General features: G+C 44.3%; 1 protein-coding gene across 4 annotated transcripts in view; it reads right to left on the bottom strand.

The window, feature by feature from the left end:
* Cdk5rap2 (CDK5 regulatory subunit associated protein 2) overlaps window positions 1-15,421 on the bottom strand; it is a 191,490-nt gene that overhangs the window by 20,050 nt on the left and 156,019 nt on the right. For all 4 annotated transcript variants that reach the window (XM_041632521.1, XM_041632522.1, XM_041632523.1 and 1 more), the window contains 5 exons: window positions 13,597-13,645; window positions 10,737-10,915; window positions 6,445-6,564; window positions 2,824-2,940; window positions 678-867 (listed from right to left, as the gene is read on the bottom strand). In XM_041632521.1, the coding sequence (XP_041488455.1) occupies window positions 678-867; window positions 2,824-2,940; window positions 6,445-6,564; window positions 10,737-10,915; window positions 13,597-13,645 (655 nt within the window). The remainder of the gene's footprint in view (window positions 1-677; window positions 868-2,823; window positions 2,941-6,444; window positions 6,565-10,736; window positions 10,916-13,596; window positions 13,646-15,421) is intronic.

Raw genomic sequence — 15,421 nt, 5'->3', positions numbered from 1 at the left:
AAAAAAAGGTGTCCTCCAATTCCTGCCAAAGAAACCCAAAAGGCTGTCACTTTCTAGAGGTACATAGGCAGGGAAGATCCAGAACCTCTACTCAGGGATGTCTGATGGCACCTGGCAGGGATGAGGGAGGTGACTCACACAGAAGAGTCACCTGTGCGTTGACACAAGGAATAAGGTGGAGTCTAAGAGGAAGAATGAGTATATGTACATCTTCCTGGCTCACTCAGAGTCTCTCAGTGACCTATGCCATCTGGAGTAAAACTGGAGTCTTTAGAGGGCCAGAAGCCAAACATGACTAAGCATCCACCCTCCTCCCTTCCCTCAGCTCCTACTATAGTCAAGCATAGCACCCTCTCTGGTTTGCCACAGCAACTCTGTCTTAGGGACTATGTGCCTTCTGCCAAACATGGCCATCTCCAATAGTTTCACCTCACATGTTCACTGTGTGGCTCTCTATTAAAAGGGGTCTTTTGAGAAAGCCCTTTCTTGACCACCCTAGTGAAAATACTAGCCACCCCAAGCATCCTCCTTCTCTTTTAGAGGACCACTCTCCATACATTTTATGCCCAGCTGACAATGCTTGTTTCTGCACACTAGGGTTGGAGTCACTGTGCCTCGTGCCAACGATCTCATCCTCAGGCACAGCAGGCCATCAGGGCCAGCCGAGTCAAGCCCACCTGTTCAGCTCCTGGCGGCTGCTGCAGATCTCCTGGGTCAGCTGCTGATTGTGTCTCTCCTTCTCACTGATGTCTCTCTGTAACCTTTCATTTTCCTCCTTCACACTGGTGTACTCTAGCTGAAGGTGCTCAAGACTTGCAGCCTTCCTAGACAGGGACTCAAGTAATTTCTCATTCTCTTTCTGTTTATCTGCAAATACCAAAATGAGAAGGGATACCATTTGTTTTTTCCAACCTTATTACCTTGGTATGGCAGTTCAGCTCAAGCACTCCAAGAATACAGAAAAGAATGAGATTTAATCTCATTTCATTTAATTTCGTTTCAGCATTGCAATTATCCTATGCATTTTAGGCAGGTAAATCTGTCAATATTAAGGCTGCAGATTAAACATCACTAGAATGAAAGGGGTCTATTTAACTTCCTATTACATAATGGTTCTTGAAAACCTCTGTTACTTTACCTTAGAGAGTATATATGGTGGGTACAGCGACAGGCAGGAACCCAGATATCAATGAGTATGGAGAGCACCAAGCCTACTGCAGAACTCCACAGGAGGCCATGGGCTCCCCAGAGGAATAACCCTTGGCGGCTCAGGGCTCAGGAAACAATAAGACTCCCAGAAGGGAGATGGAGGAAGAGTTCTAGTGCAGCTTCTCCAATTACTACTGTGACCCTAAGTGAAGCTCTTCACTCCTCAGTGCCTCAGCTTCCTCCCTTGGGCCAGACTGAGGATGCAGAGTTGCTGTCTGGACAGGCTTATTATTAGCCCAGGCCTCAGACACACCACACGAGAGCCAAAGGAGTGGCAATGGTAGCACACCCTAGCACTAACTGTATATAGGGCACTACAGCAAGCCCTCTCGTGTTTCAATGTCCTGTCTTTGCAGCATACTGCCAAGGCAGGCCCTGGGAATTTCCCCATCTTCCAGATGAGAAACAAATGAGAGACAGGGGTAAGGCTTCCCTGTAGCCATATGGACAGGAAGGGGCACAGCCTTGGATGCAGATCTACTATTAACCAGGATTCAGTATTTCCATGTGCACGAGGGCTCCTGCTGGTCCACATGACATCAGCACAGCTGCATCACTCCATCTCTAACCTGCGCCTTGTCTCTTCTCCTCCGCTGACCCTCAGACACCTTGGATAAGCATCCCTTTCCTTTGTAGACTTGGATCCTGAGGACTTGAGCTGAAGGGCCTGCCTTTTATCACAGCAGGCCTAACTCCTCCTTGCTATAGGTTTGCCCATTTCATCCATCGGATTATAGCCTTCTAATGCAAATACAGGCTTGTTTATTTCTGTATCAGTCTACCAAGCTCCCCTGTATGTCAGGATAGAGAAAAGTTATTGAATGAATGCATGAACTGCATGAGCCCCAGTTTTGACTCTTAAGGCAAAATCAGTATCCATTATCACCCCCAGGACTGTGGGATAAGCTGGCCTACATTTCAGCTCCAGCACCTGTAGCTCAGTGACCACACCAGGGCAATTGCTTAGGCTGTGAATTCTTACTTGAGAAACAGGGCTAATAATTCTTCACTCTAGAATCATTATACGTATGAACAGTAACATAAGTAAAAGCTCATTGGCAGCTAAGCTCCAAGAGAAAGAATTAAGAATCCTTATAAGGAATTCTGGATAAACTTCACTGGTAGGAGAAAATCTCCAGTAAAGATTTGGCAGTAATAAATTTCCAGTGCTTCTCTTTTCCTGGGATGGGATGAGAAAATACAGTAACATGTGTTGAGACCCTGGTAGAGACTTTTTTCTTCTTTCTTTCTTTTTTGAGACAAGGTTTCTCTGTAACTCTGGAGCCTGTCCTAGAACTAACTCTTGTAGACCAGGTTAGCTCATCACCTGCCTCTGCCTCCCGAGTGCTGGGATTAAAGGTGGGCACCACCACCGCCCAGCTGCTCTGGAGGCTTTTTACTCTAGTTGTCACAACAGGTAGGTGCGGCGGTTTGTAACCCACCTGTGCCCTGGTTTTCTTAACTAATAAAACAAGGAATGCTCCACAGGATTAATGTGCAGTTAAAGGTAGAAAATTGTCAGGTCTGCCCCTTTGGAATCTAGGGTGTCAGCTCCAGATATCTTTTGACAAAGGGCTTTGGAATTTAGGCTGCAGGTGGCCTCTGATTTCTTACCTCTGGCCCCTTTCTCAAGCATCATACTGAGGGCCTGGTTCTGCTTCCTCAGGAAATGTATCTCTGATGTCAGAGAGCTGTGTAGCTCTGAGCCATAAGCAGAAACATTTGTGGAACCTATAAGAACACACAGGAATGGTGACTTATAGACAGCTCCGGACAGGATGGATAAATCTTTCTAAGAAATATGCCGAAACAATGAAGAAATATAGCATGCGATAAAAACCAGCCCACGAACCATGTAACAACACACAGCCACAGTCTAAAGGGCAAGGACAGTGAGCTTAACAGGGAGGTAAGAGGAGGCTTCTATATCACCATGCCCTGAAGATGAACAAAGATGAGAGCTGAACCACAGCAGGGTGAAAGATGACAGTAGCAACCATCATGGTCAACTGACTCTTAGGCCTTGGGCCTTGTCTCTGAGGCAGCTCGGTCTGACTCTGCCCCCTCTGGTCTTTCTTACCCTTTCCCTGTCTTAGGAGAAGGCCCACTCCAATTCCTGACCTAGGCTTGCATGAGGGAATATCCTAAATTCCCCTTTGTCCTCCTGTCCAAGCAGGCAATTACAGCTGCTGATTCTTCCCCAGAATGCTCAGACTATGGCAAACTTTCTAATATGCTCTAGGCCTTAAGCACCTCGTCTAGCTTCATTCCCTGCTGTTTTACCAATGATGTTATCATCTCGAGCACAACCCTTTCACTGCTATTTCATGCTGAAAAATATCTGGTGGTCTGCAGTACAAACAATAAACTTCTCTGTGTCGAATTCAAGCCCTTCCATTGCTCTGCTCCCGAGCCACAACAGACACCATTCTCTTTCCATTCAGACCCCAGGCCCAGAAAATGCTGATAACCAGGTGACTTTTATGCTCTTCACACCCACTTCCCCCGTCAAAACTATACTCTATCAATTACTGGCTTAATTCCCTTTCTAGAAGTGTACACTGTGGAGACTGGGATCTAGAATTAGATGGGGGGCACTTTATGTCATTCAACCTAGGGCATGCCTCATGCTGGGCACCTCCTTGGCCTCCCAAGCTCAGCACAGCTTTCTTGTCTGCAGCTATTATTGGGGTGCTCCATTCACAGCCGGCCTTGAGCACTTGCAGGATGCCCAGCGTCTTCTCTGTGTAGCAGGCAGATGCTTCCCTCCTGGCTTCTGTACTGATTCAGTTCACTTACTACACCATAACCAAAATGCCACAACCCTGTGCTCCCAGACACCAGGTAAGGACATGGGCAGGGGTCTCTGGCAACCAGTGAGACCTAAGTGAAATCTGCTGAGGGCTTCAAGGAGATGGTGCACTAGAGAAGAGAGAAGCTCCAGACTCTACCTTCCCATGCCTTGGACACTGTCCTAGGAGGATGGGACACTGACAGTAAATAGTCACCATGGAAGGAAGTCAGCCTAACCCTGCGTCAGAGCTCTCTGCCGCTGGGGTTCTTGTGATCAATGGAGGTATAAAAAATCAGCCCCTGTTTCCACTGCTTGTTCTCACATTTCTTCCCAGCTCCCTGCAGCTGAAAGCACTGGATATGTACATAAGTGTCTATGGTGTGCATCCACACCCCTTCTAAACAAGGTGTGGCTAGCTCTCCTGGAAATATTCTTCCCACTCTACAGAACTTCTCTGGTACATGAGTCATACAGAATTAAATCAGATTAATTTTTATTCACAAATGTCTCTTCCCACCATCTTCCCCTACTTGTCCCAGTGAACTCTGGGATCATTTCAGAGTTCCTGCCTGTCTCTTGCTTAACAGCTGCAAGGCATCGGGCAAGTTGCCCACCTCCCTGCCAAGCCTTGGTTAGCACAATACAAACACCCATGCTGCTACACTGTGTTCTCATCTGCGTTTCTAGATGAACAGAGAGTGGGGCCACAAGAGAACCACAGACTCATCAGAACAAGCAGCAGAAATCCCAACATCGAAACTGATCGATGCCAGGGAATTACCTGAAAATAAATAAATAATAGGCATAAAACATTCCCGATTCACTAAACCTACCTAGGCCTGACTGCCCTCATGAAGACCACCTGGATGCTATGCGGCAAGCCTTTGCTTTGAGTACTACCTCTGCAGTCAGACCAGACAACTTGCAGTGAGCTAGAGCCTCTAAGGCATAAGAGTTTCTGACATTCCCCCTTGACATCGTACAGAGTCCTGCCTTTTCAGAGTGATCCCCAAGATGAACATTTCACATCAGGAGGAGGGAGGACTGCTTTTTGTTTTGTCTTTCCAGAAACTGTGACAATAAGGCGAGAACAGCACATCTCTCCACGAGAGTGAAGATTTTATGAATGCCTCTCTGTAAACGTCCCTGTCAGAGGAATTATTCTACAATTGGGCTCCACTGTAGCCGGTGGCCATTTGAACCCCCAAATAATTCCATAATTGGATTTGCTGGGGAAAATGTAAAACATAATGAATCTAACTCAGGCATTACCAAGAGTGAACATCAAGGGCCCAGCATGAATTTCTTTCCTGTGTTTGACACAACTAATAACTCAAATTAATCAAATTTCCTAGGGGTGAGGGAAGAGGATGAAGGGTGCATGGGATGAATGGAAGCCCAGGCAGAAGACTGGAAGCTTCTTGCAAACCACAGTGGAAACCGAAGCATACACAGAACTTTCAGAACCAGCCTTATGTGTGGACTACAGAGCAATGAAAAATGGACTGGGGTCCAAGTCTTGAGTTTTACCAATGAGTCCTACATTTCTAGAACTCAGTGATCTCATCTCTAAAATGGTGTCAGCATCCTCAATGGTAGAGCATGGAAAGACTGAAAGTTAAACTGACCTTGTTACCTAAAATAGTAAAATAAAACCAACAGTGATAAAAGCAACTATTTATTGAGTGAGCACTGAGCAAGGCCTTGTTCATGATACTGCTTCATTTAATAGCAGAAAAACCATGTTTCATTAAATAATTAAGACTAGAGTGAACTGCCAAAGTCAACACCGATCAACATACCCAGGGCAACCCAACCAACTTCAACAATACAATGACTACAGAGGAAACCAAGAAGAGAGAGGAGGAAAGGAGGGAGGGAGGGGTTAACAGTTACAGTGAGCAACAGCTGGTTTCTGAACCATGTGAAGGAGTGTCTTACAGTTGTTCAGTTTTAAAGGAAGGCCATTCCCTTCAAAGCAAACTGAGGTGGGGTGGGAATAGTGCTGGCCTTCTTTGGCATGAAAGATTTGCCAGATGTCAATTTATGGTCTATTGTTGTTGTTGTTGTTGTTTTTGTTTTGAGACAGGGTTTCTCTGTGGCCTTGGAGCCTGTCCTGGAACTAGCTCTTGTAGACCAGGCTGGTCTCGAACTCACAGAGATCCACCTGCCTCTGCTTCTCATGTGCTGGGATTAAAGGTGTGCGCCACCACTACCTGGCTTATAGTCTACTATTGATAAAAAGGAAAAAATACGGCTCTATTCTATTTTAGAATCCCAATCCATACCACTATAGTGAGAACACAGTTACAGCTCAGGACCCCAGAGGCTAGCCAATTTCTCCACCCAGTATGATTCACAGAGAGCCTCTTCAGGCAAACACATCACAGAGCAGCAACCCACCAAACCCCATTTCTTACCCTGGGAAAATCCTTCCTTACCTTGGTCAGTCTCAGACCTCTGATGTTCCAGCTGTTTCCGGAGCTTCTCATTTGTTTTAATAAATTCTTCCAAATTCCTTCTCAAAGTTCGAATTTCCTGTATGTGTTCCATTAGTAAGTCTACAGGAAGGAAAAACATTTTAAATTTAAAGTCTAAAGTCCCCAACAAATTGAATAGTTGGTGGATTATGCAGAGATCTTGAAATTTCAATAGCACTGGATGTATTGAGATAGTCAGCAGCTGGCAATTCTTTCCCAGGTTTGGGGAGGCCAAGCTATTTCCCACAGCACATAGTCATGGCTCAATAATGGCTCTCTGCAGCCCTCCATGAGGAAGTAACTTTTCATCACACACAAAAATTATACTCTATACAATTTTAATGCTAACTCTAATGCAGCCTTTTATTCTTCTCAATATCAAATATTAATTTAAAATCTTCCTTATGGTGAAACTAACAGATCACTTTCAAGTTAGCCTGAACTGCCTGAGAGTTGATTAAATTACCTTCCTAATGAATCCAGATAATTTTCTAGGCTAGTTTTCTTTTTTTCTGCAATGAGTATGTTATCCCTTTATCATTCATTAATTTCAAGACTTAAAACAATGCTAGTGAGAGAGGTAATAAAAAGAATGTTTTTCAGATCACTGCTGTGTGAGTATAAATGTGTATGACCCTCTAGGGCTACTGATATCACTAGTTTTAGGAAAGTTCTCCAGTGTCGGTTCCCAAATAGTTCTACTTCCAGGACTCTATTTAAGGCTCACGTGAGATGATCACAGGCACTGGCCAGAATGCATGAAAATACTTATCTGAGTTTACAAGTGACAGGAAACTGAAACAGCTCAAATTGTTCATTGAACCGAGGTCCATTCACTATGCTGAGGGATTACACAGCTATTAAATTATGCAATGAAAACTATAAATATGGAAAATGTGTTATGTTATGGCAAATTTCAAAAGATATAAAATTGGTTACAACATAATCCCAATTCTATGTAAGAACATACAGGTAGTATAAACAAATAAACCAAAAAAGCAATTACAATGAAATATTAATTGTAGTTACCTCAAGGTGATAGATTTCAGGCTTTTAAAAACCTCCATTTGACATTTTAACATATCATTTAATAAATACTTAATTTTTCCAAATTTCCTAGGATGATCGTTGTATTAATTTTTTTACCTTCTGCCACATCTCAGTTCAACAGAGAAAGAAGGAAGAATAGTTTCACTCTAGAGGAGGATTTCCAGAGTCAGTGTTTAAAACATAATCACATTAAATATCCAAAGGCAAAACTAATGTCTTTAATTCATCAATTAGGGTACACTCAGTGTGTCTTAGTAATGTTTGTTTTAAAACATTAGACTAATGTTATGACCCAGTTTTAATTCCTCCAAAATGGCTTTCATTTAAAAGTAGCACAATGTTACAGATCTTTTCCTAATTAAATAGTAATTTTGCCATGAATTTGAATGTTTATGAGATGACTTAATTCCCAGACCTTCAGCTATCTCCTATTAATGCCAGAAGTGCGGCAAGTCATTTAGTGGAATGTCTGCCTCCCGCTGCAGCACGGCGGGAAAGGCTGTCTGTGCACATTTGTGGTGTGCCCAGCATTGGTCCTCCCGGCCCAGCCTTGAGGTCCTGCCAACCTTCTTCCAGAAGACCGTCAGCCCAGAGTCAGCCAGCTCACTGGTTTGGACTGCCACCTTCCTTGCTGGTTTATTTGAGTCTCACACTGCTGACTGTGGAGTGATGATGCTCTACACAAGCCATCTTTCAGAGTGAGGATTATCACATGGGCTGAAGGAAACACCCCCAGGGGAATTAGACACCATGCATTAATTATGCAGCCATCCTGAGGAGAACGGAATACTATAACACCTTTTCCAAAGTGGGAGAAGAGGATCCTCCTGTCTTACAGTAAACTCTTCCAGTAAGTCCTAACTTGTAAAAACCATAAATCCTATAAAATCTGCCACACACAAAAAAGAAAGAACAGAAAAAAAAAATGTGTGTCTTCTGTTGGGTAGTTCCAAATTTAGAGAATTTATATTAAGAAAATGCCCTCAAAGAGGAAGGCTTTGTGTTCAAGACTCCCCTGCAGCAGTGTTTACAACTGTGAGAAAGTGCTGAGCTCTAGGAACAGAAGGAAAACTGCAGTTCAGCCATCTGAGGGCTGTTCCAAAGCCACTAACAGTGACATTATCTGACAACATGTCAGAAAGTCTACGAAAGAATGGTAAGTGAGCAAAGAAAAAAATGCCAAATTATTTCTCTATACAGTTTAAAAACGTGACAAAAGGAAAAACAGATACAGAGAAGAAAAAGCTGAAGAGAAATAAAAAAAACAAAAACAAAAACAAAAGAGCAAACGGTGGCTGTATTTCAATGGCTCCAGAGCACGGGGCTCCCACTCAAGAAAAGGGCTAGTGATGCACTAAGGGCACAGGCAGCCCAGACACATCCCTGCTGAACAGAGACAAGAGACAGGCCTGAATTACTTTGAGATTTGGAAAAATTAAATTTTTTTCTATATTTATTTTAGCCTTTATCTCTTATATTAAAAAAAAAATACAGTGATAGGCAGAAGAGAGCTGTGCCTAAGACCACATAGAGAAAATGGGATCACATTCCCTTTGAAAGATCCATTCACGCTGCTCCTCCACCCATGCGATCAGATCTCATGCAGTGGTTTCAGTATCCTGGAGAGGGGCTAAGTGTTACACTGGACTAAGTGCAGAAGTGGGGTACACTAAGGACAGGGAAATGATTTATAGTCTAACCTAAAGTAGATGAGGGCAGAACCCACAACCAGAAGTGATGGAAAAATCAAGTCTCACAAAAAATCTCTAAGGGATACCACCAGAAACCCCAGGAAGTAAGGTCTAGGTGACTGGCCACTGGAAGATTTGGTTAGTTCCTGAGTTATACCAAGAATGTGCATGTCATATTCTAGGTACATCTAAGATGTGGGACCTGAGTATCCAGAGGAGCCTTAGAGGACATCATGGGGCAAAGACTTGGCTCTAGTATCATTGACATATTGGTCGGCTTCTCCATCTAAAAGAAATCTAGTTGTTTAAACCAAACACTTCAATTACAATTCAATAAGCAATGGCTTATGTAATTAATTTAGTATTAACAAAAGATTTCAGCAAGGAGTGCTAGTAGTTACAGAATCCACTGTGGTGACTTAGAAAAAACCCACTAGAATAGGCAAGAGATCAGAGACCATCAAGAGAGATAGAGTTTATACATACCAAAGGCCTGACACATAGGCTGTGCTCCACACCTTGCCTTCTTGTGAATTAGCTCATGTGGACCATGCACATTACCTAGAGCTACTTTGTACTTTGGAGCAGTGCTGTGCAACTGTAAGAGGACACACCCTACACAGCCTCCAATACTTGCTATCTGTCTCTTGGGTGGAAAAGTGTGCTAAGCACAAGTCCATCTGGTCTGCCTCTACAGTACTTTGGATCTCTGAAACATACTGAATGACAAACAGTAAGTCCAACTTCTACCCCAAGAGAAGAAATGAAGGCTGTAAGCAGAAAGGAGAATGGGGAAGGTCCCTGGAAATCTGATTTGGCCAGTTTAGTTCACACCTAGCAACAGAACAAGGCAGAACATCTGTGCTCTGAAATTCCCATGCTGAAGCCCTTAGCACAGGTGTGATGGTGTCAGGGAGTGGAGCCCCTGGAGGAAATTAGGTCATGAGGATGCAATGCCCATGAATTAATGTTCTTGTGGACAGACCATAGGGATCTCCCCTGACCTTTCTTCTATGTCAGAATTCAAGTGGGAAGAGGATGCTCACAGAACTCAACTACACTGCCTATAAGGCACACTGACCTCTGCTTTCCACACATCAGAATTGTGAGAGATGGATTTGTGCTGTCTGCCATCCCTTATATTCAGCTGCAGCAGCCTGAGTAGACCAAATTAAAAGGCCTGATGCCATGGCCAAGAGTCATCACTTAAGGGACCTGCTTCAGGATGTGCAGAAACTAAAGGACAACTAACAACAGTGACATATCCCCAGGGCTTTGTACCCACCCTTTGAAAAGTGCAGATCGCCCAAGTCATCATTTAAAAAGAAACCAAGACTTCCTCACTGCTAGCATACTGTAACATCATGGCTCCTTCCGCTGATAAATCATCCTCCATGAGCAGTTCTGGTTCTCCCTCCATTGGTGAAATGGTCAGACATACATAAACGCATTCTGCTCATCAAAACAAGACAGCCTGGTTATGCCTTCGGTGCTTAGTGAAGCTTAGCTCACCTTGAGGAAAATTGTTCTCCATAGCAGGGAACTTCCCAGTCTTGTTGTCTGTCTTCTGGTCTAGAGACAGGAAGGATTTATCAGACATCTCATCATCTGACAGTGCATGAGAGGCAGAAGGCTCGGCAGAGTCAGGCAGGAGATGATGATGGGTTAAGTTGTCTTCCTCAGTTCTCAACCTTCAAGATCAAAAGAAAAGTCATATCCAAATACAACCTCCTGAGATCATCTAGTGAAGACTGGATTTATAAATGTATGTATGCATATACATATATATATAATAATTATAATTAAAGAGTAAGAATCCATGAATTTGAGAAGAAAGGGAGATGGAAGGAACTGAACGGAAGAAGCAATAATACAAAAACAATACTCATACGATATTCTCAAAAATGAATAAAAAGAAATTCTTAAAATTTTAAAAAGAAATGTCATTTCCCACACCATGATTCCAAGCTGGACCATGTGCTTGAATACTTAGGGATAACTTTCTCTTTGTGACTGACCATCCATAGAACCTCAGTTAGTCCTTAGAAGGGCCTCCATGGGCTTAAGTCTGGAATCAAGGAAGAAAAGGAAGGGAAGAGACTGTGCTTGTCCAACACTGTGATTTATAGGGCAGCAGCCTGAGACAGAGCATGATTCAGGGGCACCTGTTCACAAAGTGCTGTTCTGTCCCAGGGTTCTGGATCTTTATTTGTCCTCACGGACACCCTCTGAGGAAGGAAGCACTATTGTCTTTTACAATCGAGGAAGCCAAGGTGCATCATGAGCCAGGTGCTGTCTCGGTTCATAAGTGGCACCACTCACATTAGACCTAAGTGTATCTGGCCCCATAGCCCCAAGAGAATGTGGGAGTCCATCCCAAAGTCACAGGATGGCCTTAGACCTAAAAAATCTCAAAGATTTCTTGACTCCCTTGGCAGGTTTCTATATTACCATTCTGGCAATCATCTGGTCAGTAACCTGGATTTGCAAGGACCACCTAAGCCACAAGAAAAAAACCAGCTGAATGCTGTGAAAAGCCAGTGTGAATCTCCATTATAGATAAGCTCCTTAATTTAAGCTCTTTGTACTCCCCCTTTCCCTATTACTTCTCGTCAGTGGCCAGTCTCATTATTCATGTACTTAGACAAGAGCAAAGGACTCCAAAGCTGCAGTGCATCCATTAACACGTAAACACCGGGTGCAGCTGAGCCCAGACAGTGTGAAGGATGCCAGGCTTGCTGCTGCCTTCCAAATGTACAGTGAGGGCCAAGAGTACCCATTTCATTAGCACAGGAGTGACCTGTGAGTGCTGAGCCTACAACTGAAAATAGCAGAGCAGAAGGAAGAGCAGCAAACTCAGAGATGGAAATGAGAAACACCTGGTTGAAGAGGATAGAAAGATGTTCCTTGCCTCCCTCCCACTTAAGTCTCTGGACACACTCGGTCTTCCAGAACAGCAATTCTGAAAAGCTTCATCCGTACTTTCTCGACTTCAAAGACCCCCATTAGTCCTGTAGGACAGCGTTGGACTGAGAATCCTAAAAACAACTTCTATGGACCACCCAGTGGGCCTGGCTTGCCCCTGAAGCCATGATTCCTTTACATCAGTCATGGACATAGTCCAGGGAGGTCCCAGTACCATCACTTTGATTCTTTAGATCCTAAGACTAGTTGGGACCAGCCCCACTCAAAGGCCTTCCTTTCCCTCTCCATAGCTGCCAGCAGGATGTGGGATAAGGATGGATGCATGGGTTCAACTAGAAGGGAACTCTGGTGACACTGCAGGGGGAAGAGTGTTTCGTTTACGACTACAGTCACCTTGATAACAACATTGTCCAGTGAGGTAGGGCACCTCCCTGACTACTCTCCGTAATGATGATAATGATGCTGGTGGCCTCTGTGAAGCCAATGAAATCTACGTTTCTACATCCCAGACTATCCATTTCTTCATTTCACTTCAAGGACCCCCAAGCCACACACGTTAAAGTCACAGCATACGAAGCGTAAGTGGGCAAGCCCTCAGCACAGCCAGTTGGCTGAAGAAGTAAGCAAAGAAAGCATATAATCCCTGCTATCATTCTTATCCTCAAACGACAGCACAGAAAAACTGGTGCTGGAACACGGCAGACTAGAGTTCCAGTTCCAGCTCTACCACTCAATGAAGGTACACAGCTCTGAACCACAAGCTCCTCATCCTGAAGTGTGAATGAAAATGCTTGAATTGTGGCATCAGAAGCAATAAGGGTGAAACCCCGTCAGTGCTAGACAATGTTGTTCTCCTTAGAGAGGAGTGAGCCAAATGGGAATGTAGCACACACCACACAGTTAAGTGCTTCATGGAACTACGTCAAGTGGTATGGCAAGAAAAGCTGATGCTGGAACAGAAAGACACAGGGTGTTGGCAAGGTCCATGGTCATTTCTGTCCCAGCTGCCTCTGAGGAATGGCTTTCCCACTACTCAAGAAAAGTGACAGTGTACATAGTTATGTAGAGCGGGTCAGGAGAATAAGGAGCCAGGTAAGGAGACACGGGGCAGAGGGTAGGAGGTGCAGGGAGGGAAGGAGAACAAATCACTTGGCACATGCTCCAGTGCCAGGCTTAGGACAGTGGGACCCTCGGGTTCCTACAGGAAGATGTGCTTAAGTTACTGACAGAAACACCACAAGTCACCTGAACCCAGTGTGTGCAGCTGCAGGACTTACAGTGGTGGACTATGGTTGCTGTGCAGTCACTGTTGGTTCTATGGGTGCTGGTGCCTTATTTACAAAAAACATAAAGTTGCAGAAAACAGGGAGCTTTAAATTTTAAAAACCTGCAGGCAAATCAAGGCTGGCAACTCCTTGAGATTCCTTAAGGAGCGCTACACACTCACCTCTCCTGCAGGTCCCTCTGGGGATGCGGTTCCGTTCCGGCCAACGCTCCTAGGAGCACAGAGAACATTAGAGGCTGAAAAGAGCTTTTAAAAACTGTTCACCAGCTAAATAAGAAGGAGAACCCAAAGAAAAACATATAGGCATCCTCCTGAATATTAACCTTCATCAGGCGATGAAAGGAGACAGAGACAGAGACCCACATTGGAGCACTGGACTGAAATCTCAAGGTCCAAATCAGGAGCAGATGGAGAGAGCATGAGCAAGGAACTCAGGACCGCAAGGGGTGCACCCACACACTGAGACAATGGGGATGTTATATCGGGAACTCACCAAGGCCACCTGGCCCGGGTCTGAAAAAGCATGGGATAAAACTGGACTCGCTGAACATAGCGGACAATGAGGACTACTGAGAACTCAAGAACAATGGCAATGGGTTGTTTATTTTTTTAAAGATTTATTTATTTATTATGTATACAGCATTCTGTCTGCATGGATATCTGCAGGTCAGAAGAGGGCACCAGATCTCATTACAGATGGTTGTGAGCCACCATGTGGTTGCTAGGAATTGAACTCAGGATCTTTGGAAGAGCAGCCAGAGCTCTTAACCTCTGAGCCATCTCTCCAGCCCGAGTTTGTACTTTGTAGATAAACACATTACCAAGCATACTTAGCTGTGTGAAGCATGTAACCTTCGTGCCTCTAACTCCAGCCTGTGGGCGGCTGAGGAAGAAAGATCACTGTGAGTTCAAGAGCAGTGTCTCGAACATAGTCGCCACATAGTTAGACACCTCCCCCCATTTCAAACAACAACAACAAACCTGGGCGAAAAATAGTATATGAGTTGTGTGTCTTTATTTTTAAGTAGTAAACATATTTTCATTTGCTTATTAACTATTTTGACCATCTCTCTATTAGATAATACTTTTCTTTTTTTGTTTGGTTTTTGTTTTAACTTTTAAAGATAGGATCTCTTCCCACGGCCCTAGGTGATCGGAAACTACACAGCTTAAGCTTGCTTTTAGCTAGTCCTATAACTTAAATCAGCCCATTTCCAGTCATCAATGTGCTGCCCTGAGGATCGGAACCCTTGTCACAGGAGGCAATTACAAGTTATGCAAAAAATGATGCAGGGCTAGAGAGATGGCTCAATTGTTAAGTGTTGGGGAATAATCCTTCTGTACACTGTGAAGACATGTTGCTCTCAAAATCAATCTCGAAAGCTGATTGGCTGGTAGCTAGGTGGAATTTCAGTGCCGAGAGAAGGCTGGGGAGAAGGGCAGAAGTCAGAGGACACAGAGATACAAACCAGCAGGATGGGCAGGGTGCACGTGAGGTAAACGATCCTTAGGGCAATGGGTTTTTGATCCTACTGCACGTACTGGCTTTGTGGGAGCCTAGGCAGTTTGGATGCTCAACTTACTAGACCTGGATGGAGGTGGGTGGTCCTTGGACTTCCCACAGGGCAGGGAACCCTGATTGCTCTTTGGGCTGATGAGGGAGGGGGACTTGATTGGGGGAGGGGGAGGGAAATGGGAGGCGGTGGAGGGGAGGAGGCAGAAATCTTTAATAAATAATTAATAAAAATAAATAAATAAAAACTGTTCACCAATACGTCCTTGTTCATATATTTGCAGAGGCAAGGATCCATCTTAAAGCTCTTGACCACAGACCGCAGCTTAAGTTCATACACACTAATTCAGGCACTCGTTCTAGCTGAAAGGAAGAAATCTAGAAAGCAGCCACCATGGTGGTCTCTGGATGCAGCGCTTTCCTATGTCTAAAACACAGACAACAGCAGGGTCTAGTGGCAAAGGCCTGTCATCC

This window comes from Microtus oregoni, unplaced genomic scaffold (genome assembly GCF_018167655.1).
Source record: "Microtus oregoni isolate MIOR12 unplaced genomic scaffold, Mior012 000041F_ref0000270, whole genome shotgun sequence".
Taxonomy (NCBI): domain Eukaryota; kingdom Metazoa; phylum Chordata; class Mammalia; order Rodentia; family Cricetidae; genus Microtus; species Microtus oregoni.
This window is presented reverse-complemented; position numbering and strand designations above follow the sequence as displayed.